This window comes from Ambystoma mexicanum, chromosome 3p (genome assembly GCF_040938575.1).
Source record: "Ambystoma mexicanum isolate Mex_15411 chromosome 3p, UKY_AmexF1_1, whole genome shotgun sequence".
NCBI classification, from domain to species: Eukaryota; Metazoa; Chordata; class Amphibia; order Caudata; family Ambystomatidae; genus Ambystoma; species Ambystoma mexicanum.
This window is the reverse complement of record NC_090925.1, coordinates 755627868-755646695: the sequence shown is the minus strand read 5'-3', so window position 1 is coordinate 755646695 and position 18828 is coordinate 755627868. Positions and strand designations below refer to the sequence as shown.

Genomic DNA, 18828 nt, shown 5'->3' with positions numbered 1-18828 from the left:
TATGAATGCTTTATAGTTCTGCTGTGACTTCCTGGCAGAGGAATATTGAAATCATAATCCACTGATGTGACAGAAGGGGGCGGGGGTTGCATTCTCTATTACTGTTATTTTATTGGCAGTTTGGGGTTGCTTTGGGGTTAGGAGAGAGCAAACCTAGTATTAGGTTCCCTTTAATACCCCCAAACACTCCCCTCTTTACGCCCTGCAAAGGAACAAGGGGAAGCAATAAACAACATAAAAGGATAGATGGCTAGCTTTCAACTAAGGTGTGTAGTGCCATTATGGAAAACTTGAGCTTCCCTCTCGTTGTCCATCAGGCCTCTCGTCTTCGGCTCGGGCCTCCCTCTGGAACAGACCTGCCTCTCTCAAACTTGAGCAGAACCACCTCCCGGTTCCGGAATAAACTCAAGACCTTCCTTTTTGATTGTTTGCCCTCTTCCTCTCCCCGGCTGAAGTCCCGACTGCTCCGCGCACTGGTCACCCTCTGAACTTGGGCCCAGACTCCTGCTTGTCCAATTGCCCTGGCACTGCCTCTGGCTCCCCCAGCATTTACGGTCTGTATTTGCAACACTACAGTCCCTTCTCTCTGCACTTATGAGCCACCAGCTGGCTGCACTCCCCTCCCCCCCGGCACTTCTGCCCTGCCACTTCCCTGCACATACGTGATCTGAATGACACAAGGCCTAGTAAGATCATTGTTTCGAGGGGATTGGGTCCTCCGACGTATTCCATATCTATGACAGTAATCGCCATAGCTGTGCTGCTTCGGAAAATCGTTCTGCGTCGATGACGTCGATACGCCGTCCTCGAGGGCCTCCGTCGAGCCGACGTCACCGGATGTTATAAGTAGGGCGCACGGCGCCCGTAGCCTCAGTTCCGTTTTTTCCGCGAACGTGTTCACTTCGAAGATCTCGGCGCGCCTCGATTCTACTGAATCCTGTTCTTTCGGTTCTTCGAACCAGTTTCTTCCTTGCGATATTGCATGATGTCTTCGGCTTCTTCCACCCCGCGGTCCGGTTTTAAGAAGTGTCGGGTGTGCGGGTCCAGGATGTCACTGACGGACACGCACGACGCTTGCCTCTGGTGCCTCGAGGAGGACCACGATACGGATGACTGTGTCGACTGCCAGTCGCTCACATCGAAGGCCTTGCGGGAGCGTAAGAAGAAGCTGTCGGTCAGTAAGGTGGCCAAGCCCCGGAAGTCGCGTTCCACTGGTCCTTCGATGGATGATTCGAGGGGCGACTCTCCGCATCATCGTCGTGAGTCCGGGGGTTCTCGATCTGGGAGTCGGTCCCGCCATTCCTCTGCCTCTTCGAGGCACTCCAGGAAGCGCCGTCACAGGTCGCCCTCCTCGTCCGAGGACTCCGCCCATTGGCGGGTTGCTTTTCCCAACAAGCATTCCACTCCTGAGGAATGGGATTCCTTCCGAAAGGAGATGTTGGCGATTTTCCAATCGCAGGGCTCTGGTCCGTCCGCGCCGTTGAAAGACGCCGGCCGTGACCGTTCTAGAGATGCTGCTCATATGCCTTCGGGCTCGAGCGGTCGTCGCAACCACAGGGTGCCTTCGAGGTCCTGGTCAGACAAGGATGGTCACTCTAGACATGCCCGTTCCAGGTCCCGGTCCTCGACGCCATCGAGACCGCGAGAACCTATGAAGTCTTCGAAGAAGACATCGACGCCTGCGGCGCCGAGGTCGTCGACGGACTCTCTTGGGGCTCCGCCTCTGAGGAAGTCGTCAACGCCATCGGCACCCAGGCTGTCGAGAGACACGCTCGGGGCTCCGCCCTGGAACCTGTGTCGACGCCACGCTCAACATCGACGCCGATTCCATCTACGCCCTCATCGCCTTTCGAGGCGGCTTTGTCGGAGTTACCCCGTGGCACGGTGGAACCCCCTAGAAAGGCTCTGGCCAAGGCAAAACATGTCTTTGTTCCTTTTTCTGTACCCTCTTTCCAGCCTCTGGATTATATTTCTGAGGTGGATGAGGGGTCTGAGGAAGGTGAGGTTCCTGCAGAGGTTCCTGATGGGCTCTTCTCTGGTCATAGCCAACTTGAGGACCTGCGTCAGTCGCCAGTGGGCTGGACATCTCTCCAAAGGTGGAGGTTGGTATGCCTGAGCCTGGCACGCATGCCGAGTCCTCATACTGGCGCCTGATGTCGAGGGTCACGGATTACCTGGGGTGGTCTGCTCCCCCTGGGGATTTTCAGCAGGATGACCTGACTGATATCCTCGACCAAGGTCCACCAACTGACCCGGTACTGCCATTCCATATGGCCTTGCAGAGAAGGGTGGCTGCGGCTTGGACTTCTCCGGAGAGTCTCCCGGCACTGAGCAAGTCCTTGCCGAAGAAGTATCGCCCAGCCAGTGGCGACACCTGCTACTTGACCACGCACCCCACTCCAGAGAGTTTTGTGGTGCAGGCGGCTACAGCCCCCGCAAAGCAGGTGTCGTACCCTACCATCCCTCCTGATAGGGACGACAAACGTTTTGACGGCTGGGCGAAGGAGTTTTCTTCAGGGGGTATGGCGCTTCAAGCAGCCAACTCCGTATGTGCCTTGTCTCATTCAACGCACACTCTGTGGAATTGTATCTCCTTAGCGGCTGATCATATTCTCGAAGGGGAGGAACGGGATGGTTTTCTTGCTATCGTGCAGGATGGCAAGGATGCCATGTGTGCGTCCGTTCAGTCGGGTCTGGACATGGTTGATTTTGTCAGCCGGTCCATGGCAGCGAGCACCGTAATACGCAGGTTTGCGTGGTTGCAGAAGTCTGGGTTTGCTCTTGATGTGTAAGCTGGGCTCCTCAACATGCCCCTTGATGATGAACATCTTTTTGGCAGCAAGGCTGACGAGAGCCTTGAGAGGTTGCAGACCTCCAAAGCTGCAGCGAAGTCGTTGAGCGCTGCAGTTCGCCAACCTCCGCCTTTTCGTCCTAGTGGACAGCAATGGAGGGGAGGTTGCTTTCGATATTACTCATCCTTTAGTAAATCGAGAGGAGCTGCTAGTCAAAGGGGCCACCATAGGAGTGCCAGAGGTGGAAAACAAGGTACTCTAGGTGCCAAGGCCGCTTGGGCAGTTGCCTCTTTGCCCTCAGGCACTGCCGCAGCTGCTTCAGCTCAGTCATGAGGCCATGTCCCATGGTTTGCCGGTTGGGGGAAGGCTGGCACAGCATCTTGTAGAGTGGCGGCCATTACTTCAGATTTGTGGGTTCTGGAGATCATAGCCCACGGCTACTGTCTTTCTTTCCGGCAGAGGCCTCATTACCATCCACCAGGGAATCTCTCTTTGAAGACTCCAGATCCGCTCCTTGCGCAGGAAATTCAATCCCTGCTGGAGAAAGGCGCCATAGAACTGGTGCCTGTAGCGGAAAGGAACAAGGGATGGTATTCCCCATATTTTTTGATTCCGAAGAAAGACTGGGGATTGAGACCCATCATGGACTTGGGCGGTTTGAACAAACTCCTCAGGAAGGACAAGTTCAAGATGGTTACTCTTTCTCAAGTCCTCCAGGCCCTTCAACTTCAGGACTGGTTGGTGTGTCTCGACCTCAAGGACGCTTATTTTCATGTGCCGATCCAACCAAAGCACAAGAAGTACCTGAGGTTTGCGGTTGACGAATCGCACTTTCAGTTTTGGGTCCTGCCGTTCGGATTGACCACCGCCCCAAGGGTCTTCACCAAGCTCATGGTGGTGGTGGTGGTGGCAGCGTATCTCAGGAAAGGGGGGATTCACGTCTGCCCATACCTGGACGATTGGTTGAACAGGGCGCGCTCTCCCGAGCAAGTCCTGGATCATCTGTCCGTCATCTGCCACTCCCTTCACAAGCTGGGCTTCTCCCTCAACTTAAAGAAGCCCCACTTGACGCCAACACAGCGGCTCCAGTACATCGGAGCAGTGCTCGACACATCCCTGGGGCAGTGTTTTCCTCCCCGGGTGAGGGCTCATCACATTCAGCAGATGGTGCACAAGTTTCAACACGCCCAGACTCTCCCGGTGTTAGTTCTTGAGGTTGCTCGGCCTCATGGCATCCTGCATTCTTTTGGTGCTGGAGGCCAGGTTGTGGATGAGGTCTCTGCAGTGGGCCCTCAAGATGCAGTGGTCGCAGTCCTCCGGCAGGATGTCGGACCCGTTCAGGTGCCGCCCTCGGTCGCCCAGGACCTTCTGTGGTGGGCCGTCGAAGGCAATCTGGTGAAGGGGGCTCAATTTTGGCTACCCTGGCCAGAGGTGACTATCGTGACAGACGCATCCCTCACGGGATGGGGAGCTCATGCCAACGAGTTTACAGTCAGCGGTCGTTGGTCTCCGGAGTCCAGACTCCATATGAATCTGTTGGAGCGGAGGGCCGTCAGGCTTGCCCTGAAGGCTTTTCTGCCGACTGTGTGAGGAAAGAATGTCCGGATTCTGACGGGCAACACAGTGGCCATGCACTATCTCAACGAAAGGGGGGGCAGGGTCACTTTCTCTGTGCAGGGAGGCGATGCAGCTCTGGTTCGGGGCCATCCAGCAGGAAGTTTCGATCTCGGCAGTTCATCTGGCTGGAGACGAAAACGAGACGGCAGACGCTCTGAGCAGGCAGAGCGCAATTTCTCACGAGTGGGAGCTGGCTCGGGAGATTCTCCTGGATATCTTCGCCCTTTGGGGGACCCTTCAGGTGGATCTCTTCGCCTCCAGTGTCAACCGGAAGTGCGAAAGGTTCTGATCGCTGGATTGTCCTCCAAAAGGAGCCTTAGGAGACGCGTTTGTGGTGGAGTGGTCCTTCCCACTGCTGCAAGTGCTGCGGAGGTTACGGAGGTTCGGTTCCCGGATGATCCTCATTGCTCCGGCATGGGCCCCGAGGACGTGGTACCCAGACCTTCTCGACTCATCCATCTGCCCTCCAAGTCGTCTTCCCTACCGAGACGATCTGCTCTCACGGGAGGGAGGGGTCAGGTTCTCCATCCAGAGGTCAGATCCCTCAACCTTCAAGCTTGGCTTCTGAAAGGTTGAGGTATAAGGATTGGGACCTCCCTGAAGACGTGATGGAGGTGTTGCTTTCGGCCAGACGGCCGGCAACAAAGTCCCTTTGCCGTTGGAGAAAGTTCTGCGACTGGTGCAGGGTTCAGAATGTGGATCCTTTTTCATGTGACATTCCTGTGGTTCTGTCTTTTTTTTTGCTTTTGTTAGCCCACAAGGGCCTGCAAGTGGGCACTATTAAAGGTTACCTGGCGGCACTGTCCATATTTAAGTGCTCGTCTGAGGAGTGTTCTTATTTTAATTCCTTTAATTTCTCAGTTTCTCAAAGGACTCACTAATGTGTTTCCTCCGTCACTTTTCCAGGTGCCTGGTTGGGATTTGAACCTTGTTCTGAAATTCCTCATGGGAGCTCTGTTTGAGCCTTTACATTCTTTTCCTTTGAGACTGTTAACCCTTAAAACTGTATTTTTAGTTGTGGTCAACTCGCTCGCTGAGTGAGTGAGTTGCAGGCACTTTCAGTTAAGCCACCCTTTACTGTGTTTCATAAGGACAGGGTTGTCCTTAGAGTTCGTCGTCCTTTCCTTCCGAAGGTGGTGTCAGAATTTAATTTAAGCCAGAAGGTTGTTCTTCCGGCATTTTATCATCCACATCCTGGTAAGAAAGAGGAGAGGCTCCATAGGTTGGATCCTAGGAGAGCTTTGAGTTTCTACATTTCACGCATGTTCCGGGTGAGAGTGGATGATCAGCTCTTTATTGGTTACGCCGGCAGGCGGTTGGGACAAGCTGTTACTAAGCAGACTTTGTCTAGATGGATTATCTTGGCAATTTCTGAATGTTACCGCTTGGCGGGTAAGGACCCTCCGGTAGGCTTACGGGCCCATTCTACTAGGGGTATGGCTGCCTCTACTGCCCTGCAGAGAGGTGTTCCTATTCGTAGCATCTGTGAAGCAGCCATGTGGGTTTCGGTCCAGACATTCGTAAGACACTACTCCCTAGATTCTATCCATGGGCAGGCTCTGGCCTTTGGCAAGGCGGTCCTTTATTCTGCAATTTGATTGGGCAGTCTAAATTTCTATATTCTAAATTCTGTTTCCCTCCTCCATATGTTGGTACTGCTTTGGGAGTCTGTCATAGATATGGAATACGTCGGAGGACCCAATCCCCTCGAAGAACAAGTTACTCTCTTACCTGGTAACGTTCTTTCGATGGGATGGTCCGACGACGTATTCTATATCACTCCCTCCCTACCTGCCCTGCTACAGAATTTCTTATGCGATCGCAGCTTACGTTTCCGCAAGTCTTTCTGTGGTCATACTGGCAGTGGTTTGGTGCCACATGTTCTGGGGAAAAAACTACAACTGAGGCTACGGACGTTGTGCGTCCTGCTTATAACATCCGGTGACGTTGGCTCGACGGAAGCCCTCGAGGACGGCGTATCGACGTCATCGACGCAGGATGCAGACGCCGAAAGATTTTCCGAAGCAGCACAGCTGTGATGATTACTGTCATAGATATGGAATACGTCGTTGGACCATCCCATCGAAAGAACGTTACCAGGTAAGAGAGTAACTTGTTCTTTTGTCCTCCCTCTGTTTTCACCCTCCTTGTCTTGTCGTGCCTAGAAACAGTTGTGTACAAGCGCGTTATAAATATAATATCATGTCTCTTTAAATCTCTAGCGAATAGTGCGCCATGGCCGTTAGCTATATTTCTTGCTGGACTAAATGGTTCTTCCTGACACATTTCCTCAGTTCTCTCACCGCAGGGCTATAAGTGAGCTGGAGCTAGCCAAGGCTTAGCCCCTTCAGTCTCCAAATATTGCCCATGAGCCAGGGCTCTGCCAGGCTCTCCCAACAGACTTCTGTGACCACATTTATTCCTGAATTAATTTAACTGAAAGGATGAGTGGCAATACTGCTCTTCGCCAGTAGATGCCGCTATCAGCTATGCTTAGGCGACCCACATCAATTAGACATTTGGAATTCGGTTATACAACATAGAAGGAAAATCATAAGAGAATACATTGATATTTGCAACACATTACATTAAAGTATTGCCATTTAAGTACTGTTTTACAATGTTTTTAATTGGGTGCATAAAACAAGTAACAGGATTTGTATGGTGCACCGAGCAATGTAAATTAACATTCTGTTTTATGTTTCATTGCTCGTACGAAAAATGGCTTCCCTCTGAGACGGCTCCTTCAAGTACACAGACACTGCGTCTTCTTTCCCTACTTGTTGTTTGAGGCTACACGAGACCCTGCCCCCAAGTATTGCATCGTGACGCATTAGATTCCCTCAGCCTCCTCGATTTCTTATCGGCCTCACAGGTGTCTTTTGTTTTGGAGCAGGATAATGTCATGAAGTCCAGCAGCCTCAGAAACTTCTCGGCTCCAGAGAGGGAACCAAGGAATGTAATCACCATGTCGGGTAAGAAGTCAACGCCAGCTGTGAGAACCAACCACTGCACCTTTTGCTCCACCCACGAGATCCAACCTCGGAGAGACTGACTTCCAACTTTAGACATCCATAGCAACCAAGTCTACCCTGAAAATAGCACTCCCATAGCACATCACACAACCACTCTGTGAAAGGGAGCCGCCGTGATCTGAGGATCCACCCAACACACTGCCATGCCCATGCAAAATGCCACAGAAGACACCACCTCTCACCCTGCTCCAGCAATGGAGATTAACCCTGAGAGGGCCAGCTCCCACTGTCCCGTCCATGCACCTCCCACATACGAACCAGCCTTAGAGTGACCCCCTCCTCCCCCGCCCCACATATCACTCCTTCCACGGTTACAAGTCATTCCTTGAAAAAGACACATCTCGCGTGCTGCTGCACCCATGAAGACTAATCCCTCCCTTTGAGGGACCCCCTCCCACTGTGCTCCTTCATGGGCACCCCCAAGAAACACCACAACGCACTCTGCGCCCCATTGTCTCAGCCAACAATCCCGGCCTGCCCTGTGTGTGCGGGTTTCAGTTTGGTGGCAGAGAGTGGGTTGGTGATGGGTTAACGCAATGGTGTGGCCAGAATCTTGTTAGTAATTACTCGCATAAGTAGCCAAATTGGCACAATTAATTGCATGGCCTTGTCAAAGACTCCAGCTATACAGAGGATCTGAAGTGCGTAGAAATGCACTTGCATCCCTCCTCCGGGAGGGTGGATTAGACAGCCACGTGCGTGGGAAGAGGGTTCCCAGGGGTGAGATGTCCGAAGGATTAGGGGGACGTGTGTGAAATCAGGGCCAGGACATTCAGATCTTGAGCGCAGCAGGAGCAGCGCGGCTGCACACGTCCCGAGTCTGTCCGCGTTTAGTTTCTATGGAATTGATACCCTGTGTCTAGCCATTGTCATTGGTGCTCCAAAGAACACTCCACCTCCCAGAGACAGTTCAAGGGTTTTTATTGAAAATGAGACCGGGCGCTGGGGCCATCCCTCACCCTCTTGTCTTCGCTGAGCGTTTTCCACCTTAGCCCATGGCGTCCTTATCCACGGGGTAGCTAGCGTTTTTTGTTCCCTCTGGTCTATTTCCTAGCTGGCTTTTAATAAGGGCCTAAAGTCAATTTGCTCTATCCATCTAAAGTCCCTCTGGGTCTTTCCAATCTGGGCCTATACTAACTCCACGTATGCTCGAAAGGGGTTGTTGGGGTGTGCCATCCAGATGCTCTCTCCTGACTCGCCATTATTATCATCACGAGGGTGTTTACTCTTACGGAGCTAGCTGCGGGAAGCAACAGCGTGCTTTACAATCATAGAGAGAAGAACAAGGTTAGGAAGCAGAGATACAAGGGAGTGAGGATTTACACACAGGGAAGGGGTGGGGAGGGCAATTGCCGGACATGCATCAGGATGTAACAGGGCAGGAAACAGTGAGGATCAGATCTCCCAGTCTCTGCTATTGTGGGGAGTGGACAGTGTATGGGCCTAGGTGTTGCAGAGGAGCCATCCCTTAAAGAGGAGGGTCTTCAACTCCTTCATGAAATGTAGAAGCGAGGGAGAAAGTCAGATGTTGATTGGGAGGAGGTTCCAGAGTTTTGGGGCCTAGACAGAGAAGGCCTGTCTTCTGGTTCTGACTCAATCTCCCTCCTCTCGTGCCTTGAAGTTCTGCTACCTATCCCTTATGACTGTCTTCCCCTCACTACTCTCTGCCGTCACACTCCACCCATCTACTTATTTCACCCATCCTACTTTTTTCTCTTCTGTTCCTCCAATGTCTCACTCTCCAACCGTCTTACCTCCTTCAGAGTTACTTCTTCCTACCACTTTCCCCACTCTACTACTCTCCCCTCTCCACACTACTACTCGGCCGTCATCACTCTGCTACGCTCTCCATCCTAATTTCTTCTCAGTCAGCCTCATTTCATTCCCTCAATCACTTCCCCTCACTTTCTACACTTTCTCTACTACTCTGTCGCCCACCTAGCACGGCCACTCACCACACAGTACCACTTGCTCACACCAATGAACATCTCACCTTTTCACTCAATCACCACCACACTCCAATCCATTGTCCTTCCTCCTGCGTGTCTCTTGACCCGCCACCTCCTTCTCCTCTGACCTCAAGTGAATAATTCACACCTTCTGTTTCCTGTCCCCCTTCTTATCCGCTCCCTCAGTCTCCCATTGGATTTCTCTCCCAGACCAAGCTGATGCTGTTATGCTCCCGGAAGCTGTTGCATGGGTCAGTATTTAAACATCTGTGTTGGAAAAATGGTAGCCCACATCTGTGTATATAGACTAGTTCATGTTTGTTTGCCGTGTTTCAGCACATTCTTTGATAAGTTTGGGGGATTTCTTTGGTGGTAAACTGCTCTAAGGTGCAGAAATATAAGTGTCTCAGAGGGTCCTCTGTCTCCGCTGCTGAGATGCGTAACTTGCCACTAACTCTTAGTGAGGTGCAGTGTTTATCGTGCCTGTGCGGCTCTTCTGTCCCTCTGCTCGCCTGGTTTCCCTCTCTCTCTATCAACGCAGAGAATCCTACGAATGTTGGAGGCTGTTCACTCCTGTGGCTGGGACACCCGGGTCTCTGGGCCTTGCGTTTGCCTGAAATGAAAGAAACCAGACTGGCAGGCATGTGTTTTTCCAGGGATACAAGGTGGTACTACTCAAGTACAAACACTTGGGGAGGGTAAAGAAATTGGGGCCCCCTCAACTGCCGCCACCCCCCTCTGGAGTAAGACTAGCTCGAATTCCACCCTGGTAGTCTTCCCACCGCAACCTTTGAGGGGTCCCCATCCCACTCTCGATTGCCTTATATACAATCCCCTCCTTAATCCATAGTATTCCTCTGCGGCGTCCATACAAATTCCATTTAGACATGGGTGACTAGCAGGGTCTTGGCCACCCTCGCATTATACCCAGGTATAATGGCTGAAATGCACACACGCATATTATCACCTGCAAAACCTTTCCCACATTTCTGGACCCCGGTCCATCTGAGAGCGTTCAACCAAAAGCGTGTTGGGACCATAATTATGGTGAAAGGCGCTATAACAAATGACAAAATGAACGAGTGGATCAACGGGGAAGTCTGGGCAACTGGGAGCAGTACCACCCAAGTCCACGAGTAGGCTTTAGCGAGTGAAGCTTCAAGAACCCACAAGGCAAGACCGGTGCACCCCAAAAGCAACAAACTGGAAGAGAGTGCAAAAAGACAAGTTAGAATTGGGGAAAGGCTATGTACAGAGTGGAAAGAAATGACGAAAGTAAATTCCGAACACCGAGCTCTTGCATGATGGGGTTCAAGGCAGCTCCCAGCCGATCTAGAGGGCCAATTAATAAGCCAGCCGAAAGCTGTCCAACCATCAGTTTTTAACATGGTATGTGTACGGGAAGAGGGAAACCTAAAACCACCAGAAATCACTACCCGGCTACGTGGAAAAAAATGATGGGATTTTAGACTGGAGTCCTGGAATTTATTAAGACTAGTAGACCAGTGTCGGGGTGCAGATTTCCGGAGCAAAAAGGGGGCTGCAGTTAGTACGCTGCAGGGCATTTGGGAGCACCACTCGTTGCTGGTGACTTGTGAGAACATCTGCTGGTGCAATACTGCCCCATGCCTTGTACACTCACACCACTGCTGCGTCTTCCTGTCACTTACCACTGTTGCCCACAGTCCCCTTTCCATATCCTTGCTTTACAGCTCTTTCTCATCTTTTGGCGGGGGAATCTCTGAACCATCTCTCCTGTAATTTTTTGCAGACACCCGGGGGTCTTCGCAGAATGCCAGGAGGGGGGAGCGTGCCACCAGCCCCAGCGATTCCAACCAGCTGACTGCCAGGTTTGTAATTCAACGTGGACATCACGAGTCCACTCTGTCTTTAATGGCTCTGCTCCCGCGCTGTCCGCCTCTGGGAGCCACTGATTGGCACGTGACCACCAGTGATGCCTTGCTGGCCTCCATTGGGCACTGAGCTGACATCATGTGATTGACCCGGCTGTAGTCCAATTGGGTTGGTAGTTAATCTAGCATTTGAAGGCGTCCACCCTCCCCCGGGATTCTCGTCTCCGCCTTGGGTTAGATCCCACAGTGACTATGAACTCAAAGTGACTAAAAACATTTTCCACTATATTTTACTTATGGGCGGGTAAATGGAATAATTTTTTTTCTGGTGATGATTTTTTGTTTTGAATGTTTTTTTTAAATTATTTTTTTTTTTTTTTACTGATGACCTGCTGTGTTGTGTCAGAATATTGTTGCCTTACTGCTGTGAGGCACAGGGTGGATACTTGAGCAGTTGCAGGGTCGTCTAGTGCAATGCAAGAGCTAAGGATTAATGTTAAAGGCTTGTTGGCCACCAGTGCCTAATTTGTGGGGGTGCTTGCCAGGGCTCATCCCTGGCACTTATTTCCGAGCCCTGCAACTTATCGTCTCAGACTCAGTTCAATTAATATTTGTTTTGGCAACTTTATTATTTTAATTGTCACTTAAGAAGCACCTATAAAATCAGAACAAAATTGTTAACAATGATTGTGTTTAAAGGCACACTTAAACATTTGTCTCATATCAAGACACGAGTATCTCATATCAAGACACAGCGAGTATGTTATTTTATGTAATGTTGATGGAATTTTTAAATCACACATCGGCCGTAGTCAGTACCTCCATTAACCCCAATGAGCCAGTGGGAGTTGCAGCTTTAATCCCATGCATGTTGGCACGGAGGGAGCCGCCGTGGGCCATGGCAACAGTTAGCAGAAAACTACCCATCCTGTTTTGTCATGGGTATGCTAGAAACTATCTGAGCCCTGGCACTTCTGCTTTTACAATTTAAGCACAGGTGGCCTCAAAGGAGAGCAGGGCTAGTGGCCGCGTGGGTAGGAAAAGCGCTCGGGACTCTGAAGTGGAGTGCTGGGTTGGAAACCGCACAGAATGGGAAGTTGTGAAAGGTAAGTGGCATTGCAGAGTTGGAGGATGGGAAGTACTGGTGGCCAAGGTAGAAGGAGGTGCAGTTGGGTGTTGGGGGGAAAGGTGTGTTGGTAGTTTTTGGAGCTTGGATTTCTCGAATCATCTGACCAGGCTTAAAACAAGGCAAAATCACCAACCAAGCAATATAGTGGAACTCCAAATGCAATCCCTTGGCTAAGCAACCACTTCTGCTGATGCGCGCAGGCTGAACTACGGCGCTTGGAGACAGCTATACCTATAGACCTTCAAACCTACAAAGAAGTCCTCAAAGTTGTAAAAAGAGGCAAAGAGTGTTGACAGAAAGTAAATTGTAGGAAAAGATAGCTGGTGGTCTGGTGTCCTTCCTTGTTCAGGCGCAAAAGTCCTGGAGTGGGTAGGAACAGCTGACCTTTGCAAAATGTGACCTGCCCATATTTTCAGGCCAGCTTATGAAAAAATCAAGCGAATCATGAAATTGATGGCGCAATGACCCCGGACCATCTGCTCTCGCACAACAAACTCGACCTGTGGGATAGAAATAGTAAACATACTATTTGCAATGCCCCCAATGTTACTATTTCTGCAGCCAACAGGCCTGGCTAGCGCATGCAGGTCTTACAGTACAAATAGAACAATACTAATTCAAGCAGAAGGTCCACCTGAACTGAAAATTAGCAACAGTAATCTTGATGGGGTGGAAAGGCTTGGGTCTAGAAATCTCTTGTAATACAAAAACATACGTATATTTACATTTGAAGTGCAAGCTGGCATTTGCACTGCAAGTAATACTATTTATTTTATATTTGTAATGTGCGGGATTTCTAGCAAGAAGGCTGCCTGGCGTAGACCTGTGTATTGTTGTATTTCTAGCATGAGAAGCCCTCGCGCTAGACGTAGTGTTTCCTCTACTGCTAGCGCAATGGACACTACTTTTACAAATAGGGACGGGGTATCATAACTACCTGACTGCCCTGGGGTCGCCTGGCCAGAGCCCCTGCTGGACACTTGCACATGTTTTAGGCCATATGGGGGTGTGGCATTCTTCAAAACTAAGGTGACCCCGGCAACGTTGAATCGCCCCTAATTCAGGTCAGTAGTAGTTTCTATGGATAGGTTCCCTGGGGACTGCCCTGGAGTGGGGAGTCAGGCTAGCACTGGGCAAAGCAAAGCCAACCACTTCATTACTAGTATGAGGGTGTGGCAACAAGTGGCAGTAACTGATTTATTACCGTTTTACTGCCACCCTGCATCCCAGAAAATGGAGGATTTCTGTGTTAAATCGTCCAGTGGAGTCCATGCATGGGGATTACACTGCCAATCTGTCATGTGTAATCTGTCGGATTTACTGCAATTATGAAGGGTTTGTTACGGTATTGGAGTTTGGTGGTATTGACTCTTGAAATAATACCAAATTCGTAATGAGGCCCAAAGCCTCTTGCTAGAGCGGTCTCTCAGCTGTCTGGGTGGGGACAGCTTTCTGCTCTGGCGGGTTCTTTATAAGGTGAACTACTTTGCTGCTCTTCGTGGCAGCAATGAATGCTGTACTGGCTCTGGTTAGTAGCCGCCGGGCCCACCTGCGCATGCGAGAGACGGGCTCTCCAATTTAACCTAGGAGTGCTGGCTGGACAAAGGGCTTCAGTCCGACTTTGGCGGTCAATTGGTGGGAATTCCACTTATCTACCACCAGAATCAGTTACCATTACCGCCATTTGGTCCTGTGGGGTTACCATGGTATTGCAAGTGATGGTAAGGCAGTGTAAGTCCCCATTTTTGGGGTCCATAGGGATTTTGGTGATATTACCATGAGCGGTAATTCCACCATGTTAATTGCACCAATTTTTGACATTACAGTGGAGGATTTACTGGGAGGTAAATCCTCCATGTCAACGCCAAACACTGGTTTGGTAAAGCGGTAAAAACAGCTGTAATTCAGTTACTTCCCAAAAAAGTGGCGGTAACAGAATTACCACTTTTCTACTACTCTGCCAAACTCCGAATGAGGCCCAAAGCCTCTTGCAGTGTGTAATGTGAAGGGTCTTCTAGAGGGGGGTGAGTGGCTTTAGCTAACCACCTGCAGATTGATTACCTCCCAGAAAATATAGTAAGCCAGAAACCTAATTCAGGAACATGTTAAGCACTAGCCTCCGGCATGTGTGGGTGTCCTGTGCCCTGAGTCCGAATACCTTCAGGCCTCACTCATCCTTTCCTCCTTCCAAAGTCAATACATTGAGTGCAAGTAAATTGGGTAACAGTAACAAAGGTTATTAAAGCGCTTAAAAGCGGGAGGACTATGCCATGAAGAGCTATATAAAATCATGATGCTATCATGGCCAGCGCTGGCGATTGGGCTGGATCTTGGGATACGGCCAGAGTCAGCGCTGGGGGGGAAAAAACGCACCCGCGAGCAAACTAACTTCCTCTGGTGACTCTGTGGAAGGGGTCACCAGAGGAAGTTACAGTCCTCAGCCACGACCCAGTCCTCAGCCACGACCAGGTTTATTTATTTATTTGTGCTATGTTTGTCGGATACATGGACTTGGATTATTTATTTGTCATATTTGTCATAAATAAATATACAGGTATCCGAAAAACATTTTGTGAATAAATAATCTGTGTCGATGTCCACACGATGCAGCTTCCCAACTGCTTTCAGCGGGCAGCTGCAGGAGCTGTGCCGGGTGTGGTTCAAGTAAAAGAAAACGTTGCTTATGGGGAACTGAAATCACCCTGTTTGAATAGTACCTAAGCGGAAGATTTTTTTAATAAAATGGAATGCCAAATGTGCATTTTAAAGACTATTTACTCAGCAACACTGGTCAAAACTATTATCGGCATAGTGAAGTAACTCATCGCCAGTGCCATGGAAATGGTGTAAAGTGGACATTGATATATAGTTTGGAAAAGAAGCGGCATGAAGGAAATAGCGCCATTTTAGACTATTATTTTGGACATTTCCTTTGATCGGAGGTCCCCTAAACCCCGCCTTCTCGGCAGCACTCCCCTCCCCCAAACTCTGCCCAGCCCTTGTTGAATCCTCCACCAATTATTTTCCATTTCCACCACTGATCATGGCCAATGCTTCCCTGTCTTGACTCATCACTCTGCACCTTTTCCTCTCGCTAAAATGTAAATCCCCACCTGCCTCTCTAAAGTCTTCTGTTTTTTCACTAAACAGACTACATTCACTCTGTGATCTGTGTGTGTACTGTAATGGTGGAATAGTTAACAGCACAAACATTGGGTCAACACACATTTAGGAGTGTAATCATTTAATAGCCGCCCGGTCACTGACTCGGTCCCAACCCTACCACCATCAGAGTTCTATCTCTGCCGCTGTGCCTGTCCCAGCCCTGCTGACCTCGCGCTCTGGCGGGAAGTCGCCCATCACACAATTGTTCTCTAAACCCACGCAGTTCAGAAGGTGGCCCCGCCCTGGTGGATTCTGCTCCTTGCCCCTGCGTGCAATTATTTTCTGCGGGCCGAGATAATCCACAAAGCCTCAAAACCCCAAATCCCGCAGGATTTAGTCTCTGCCAGGTAACGGAAAAACACTGTTCAGCATAGTCTAAAAAAAAAAGAAACGTTTTGTCACTGTGTCAAGTGTGTAGAGCCGGCTGCAAGGGCGCGTGGCACGGGAGAGTGGTATCTACGTGTTTGTGTTTCTGTGCAGCGCTAATCTCAAATGGCCACAGCTTCACAGCGCTTTGGGTGAGGATGATATTGGAACATGAGTGATCTGGGGTGTCAGGGACGGTGAGATGGTTGTCCAAGTACCACGGCGGACGGACACTGCAGAGGTGGAGGGGAGGGCAGGGTGTGTGGCAGTGCATGAAGGAGGTGGCCATAATGCATGCGTCCTGCAGCCTTGCGCTCTCCAGCAGTTTAACTCCCGTCATCCCTAGCCATTATGGTCCACAGCAAGGCAGCATGGGAATTGTAGTCCACGGTAACTGGAGACCCCCAAGGGTTTTCAGATCCTTGCCATAATGAGAAGCAAACACCTGTAGGGTGGAAGTGCAGGATTCTGGATGGCAAGCAGGCAATGGTGTTGTGTGGAGCGCAGCAGTGCAGTGTTTGTGGTGCAGCGTGGTGATGCGGGAGCGCAGAGGGGGATTATAGCACTGCAGGTGGTGCAGGATGAGCTGGAGAAGGGGTTGCTGCTGGGTAGACGCATGTTCATTGTTAGTGGCAGTGCAGGGCGTGCAAGCGATCAGAGATTGGACGGGAGGGGCGGGGGCAGCGAACAGGAAGGAGCTTTGCAAGGCGGAGGGGAACCGCAGTCTACTCAAAACCACCCTCTTCAACTAACCCTCTCCCCCCTCCTCCATTTCCACTGTATGCTCTAACCGTGTGCATCTATGAGAGGACCTCACTAAAGTATTATACCTAATGTTGTGCAAGTAACGCCCTCTACCATTTACCTGCTGTAGCCTGTGCAACATGGATGCTATGTACCAAGTAAGCCTACTCTCAGCGCCACGATGCCCCCGGGCAGATGTGCGCTATACAAATCCAAATAAATAAACCAACCTAGTGCTGGAGGCAGTGCAGGGATGCGGTATGGCTGGGAGCTAGAATAGTGGGGAGTGAGGTGAGCACTGTGTTGGTGGCAGCGGAAGAGGGTGGTGTAGAGAGGAAGTGGTAGGGGCGTAGGGCTGAGCAAGGAATGTGGCAAGTGGCATTGAAGGGGAAATGTTGGGAGTGGTGATCGGTGAAGGGAAGAGTAGTGTTTGTAGGGTAGTACCTAGTGGGGTTCGTAGGGTTGAAAACAAACTAGTTGTAAGTGGAGTGAATTGTTAAAATGATTGCAGGTTGGGTACAGAAATGGGTTTGGTGGTAATCGGAGGGGAGTGTTTTGTGAGGCTGCGGTAGTGCAGAGGAAAGCGAAGAGGCCGAGAAGGACTCCACTTCTGGCAGAGCTGTACCCCAAAACTCCCTGTCAGGCCAACTGGTAAACTGGGCGCACCCACTGGTGCACAGCTCCAGGAGGGGTGTCAGCATCCCATATAAGAGAGGACTCTTGGGGTTCCCCATGCCGTGTCTGCTGGAAGGCAGCGAGTATTCTTAGCAGGGGGTGGCTCGGATGACACCCTTCCCATCGAGAGGTGGACAGTAGCCACTCCACAAAGGCAAGGGCTTGCCTAAATATCCGGCCGCAGCATCTGTCCATGTATGTGAATTCTAAAGCCCAAGTCTACCTGGGAAGCAAAGGAGAACTCCACAGGGGGTTACACGTCAGACAGGGGGTTACAGATACCCAAGGGTGCGGTGTGCTTTATAAATCAATAAACAAACATGGAAGGAGGGTGCGTGGAAGCAGAGAAATGTGGATGGCGGGTGTGGGGTGGGTCGTCCTGTAGGGAGAGAAGTAAGATTGACACATGAAACACAGGGGTAAGTGCACAATGTCGAATACGAAACATAGACTTGTAAATGGGCAGTCCGTCTTAGGGATGTTTCTACACCGGGTGTCCATGCCGCTGCGTAGACCCCAGGAATGAAGCTGTGCTGCTGCCATGATGCCCCTCATATTAGAAAGCATCTTCCTGTTCACTGGCCCTTGTGTGTTCGCTGCTGCAGATGGCATTTGTTTCTGAGTCAGCCTGGGCTGCTTCTGTTGTTGAACCATTTACCGGGTCATCTTTGCCTGAGGCCAGCTCTATTACAGAAGCAGAAGGCATTTGAGATGTCGTGGGTCCGGCTGTGCTAAAGGAGCCCTTTAGAAAGTAAGTGGCTCGCCAGACCTCTTTATGATGAAGTAATAGCGTTTCAGTGGATATTTCTTCTTTCATCTCTCTGCTGGCTGCCTAGCCATGATAATCTGCATCCATTAACCCCCTCGCTGCTTTATTTTGACTGACTGTTTTCCCAATTTGTAGGTACCGGGCCTCCAACCAACTTTTTGAAATGAGCCTGCTAATGCATTCTCAGATGCCCTACGGTTTCCTGCTGCTTTGTAATCACTTGTCCTAACCCTCCGGCCCTTACACCCAATGATCACTGGTTTTACTCTTCATGCAGGCATCGATTAAAACTCTGAAATGATTCCATGTGTGACACAAGATTCCTTCCTCAGCGGGCAGGCCCGTGCTTTATATCAAATCACAGCACATTGCTCCTGACGGTACCTCATTGTTCGTTGTCTCAGCTTTGAGGCCGTGGCTTAAATGGGCGTGCATTTTGGCCTGCCTCTTTCGGGCAGATTTTGGGGCGTCCGCATTTCTTGATTTAAAGAGGTCCTTCTGGTATAATGCACCTTCTGGACATAGACAGCACTATGGATACATTTAGCAGACGGAACCTGTACGTGAACACGCACTGGCATGAAGATTGCCTGAAAGAATTGGTATTTTCAATACATTGAAAGAAATGCAAGCAGTATACTATGATCGCTTCGACACCTTACAACAGAATCCTGTGTTTTAACCATTGATTTTAAGTCGTTTACAAGTTGTTGATGCAAATTGTGATAACATTT

At 50.4% G+C, this 18828-nt stretch overlaps 1 protein-coding gene across 2 annotated transcripts in view; it reads left to right on the top strand.

The window, feature by feature from the left end:
- LOC138580810 (cytospin-A-like) overlaps positions 1 to 18828 on the top strand; it is a 437746-nt gene that overhangs the window by 347447 nt on the left and 71471 nt on the right. For both annotated transcript variants that reach the window (XM_069651662.1, XM_069651663.1), the window contains exons 9-10: positions 7306 to 7384; positions 11165 to 11243. In XM_069651662.1, coding sequence (XP_069507763.1) covers positions 7306 to 7384; positions 11165 to 11243 — 158 coding nt within the window. The remainder of the gene's footprint in view (positions 1 to 7305; positions 7385 to 11164; positions 11244 to 18828) is intronic.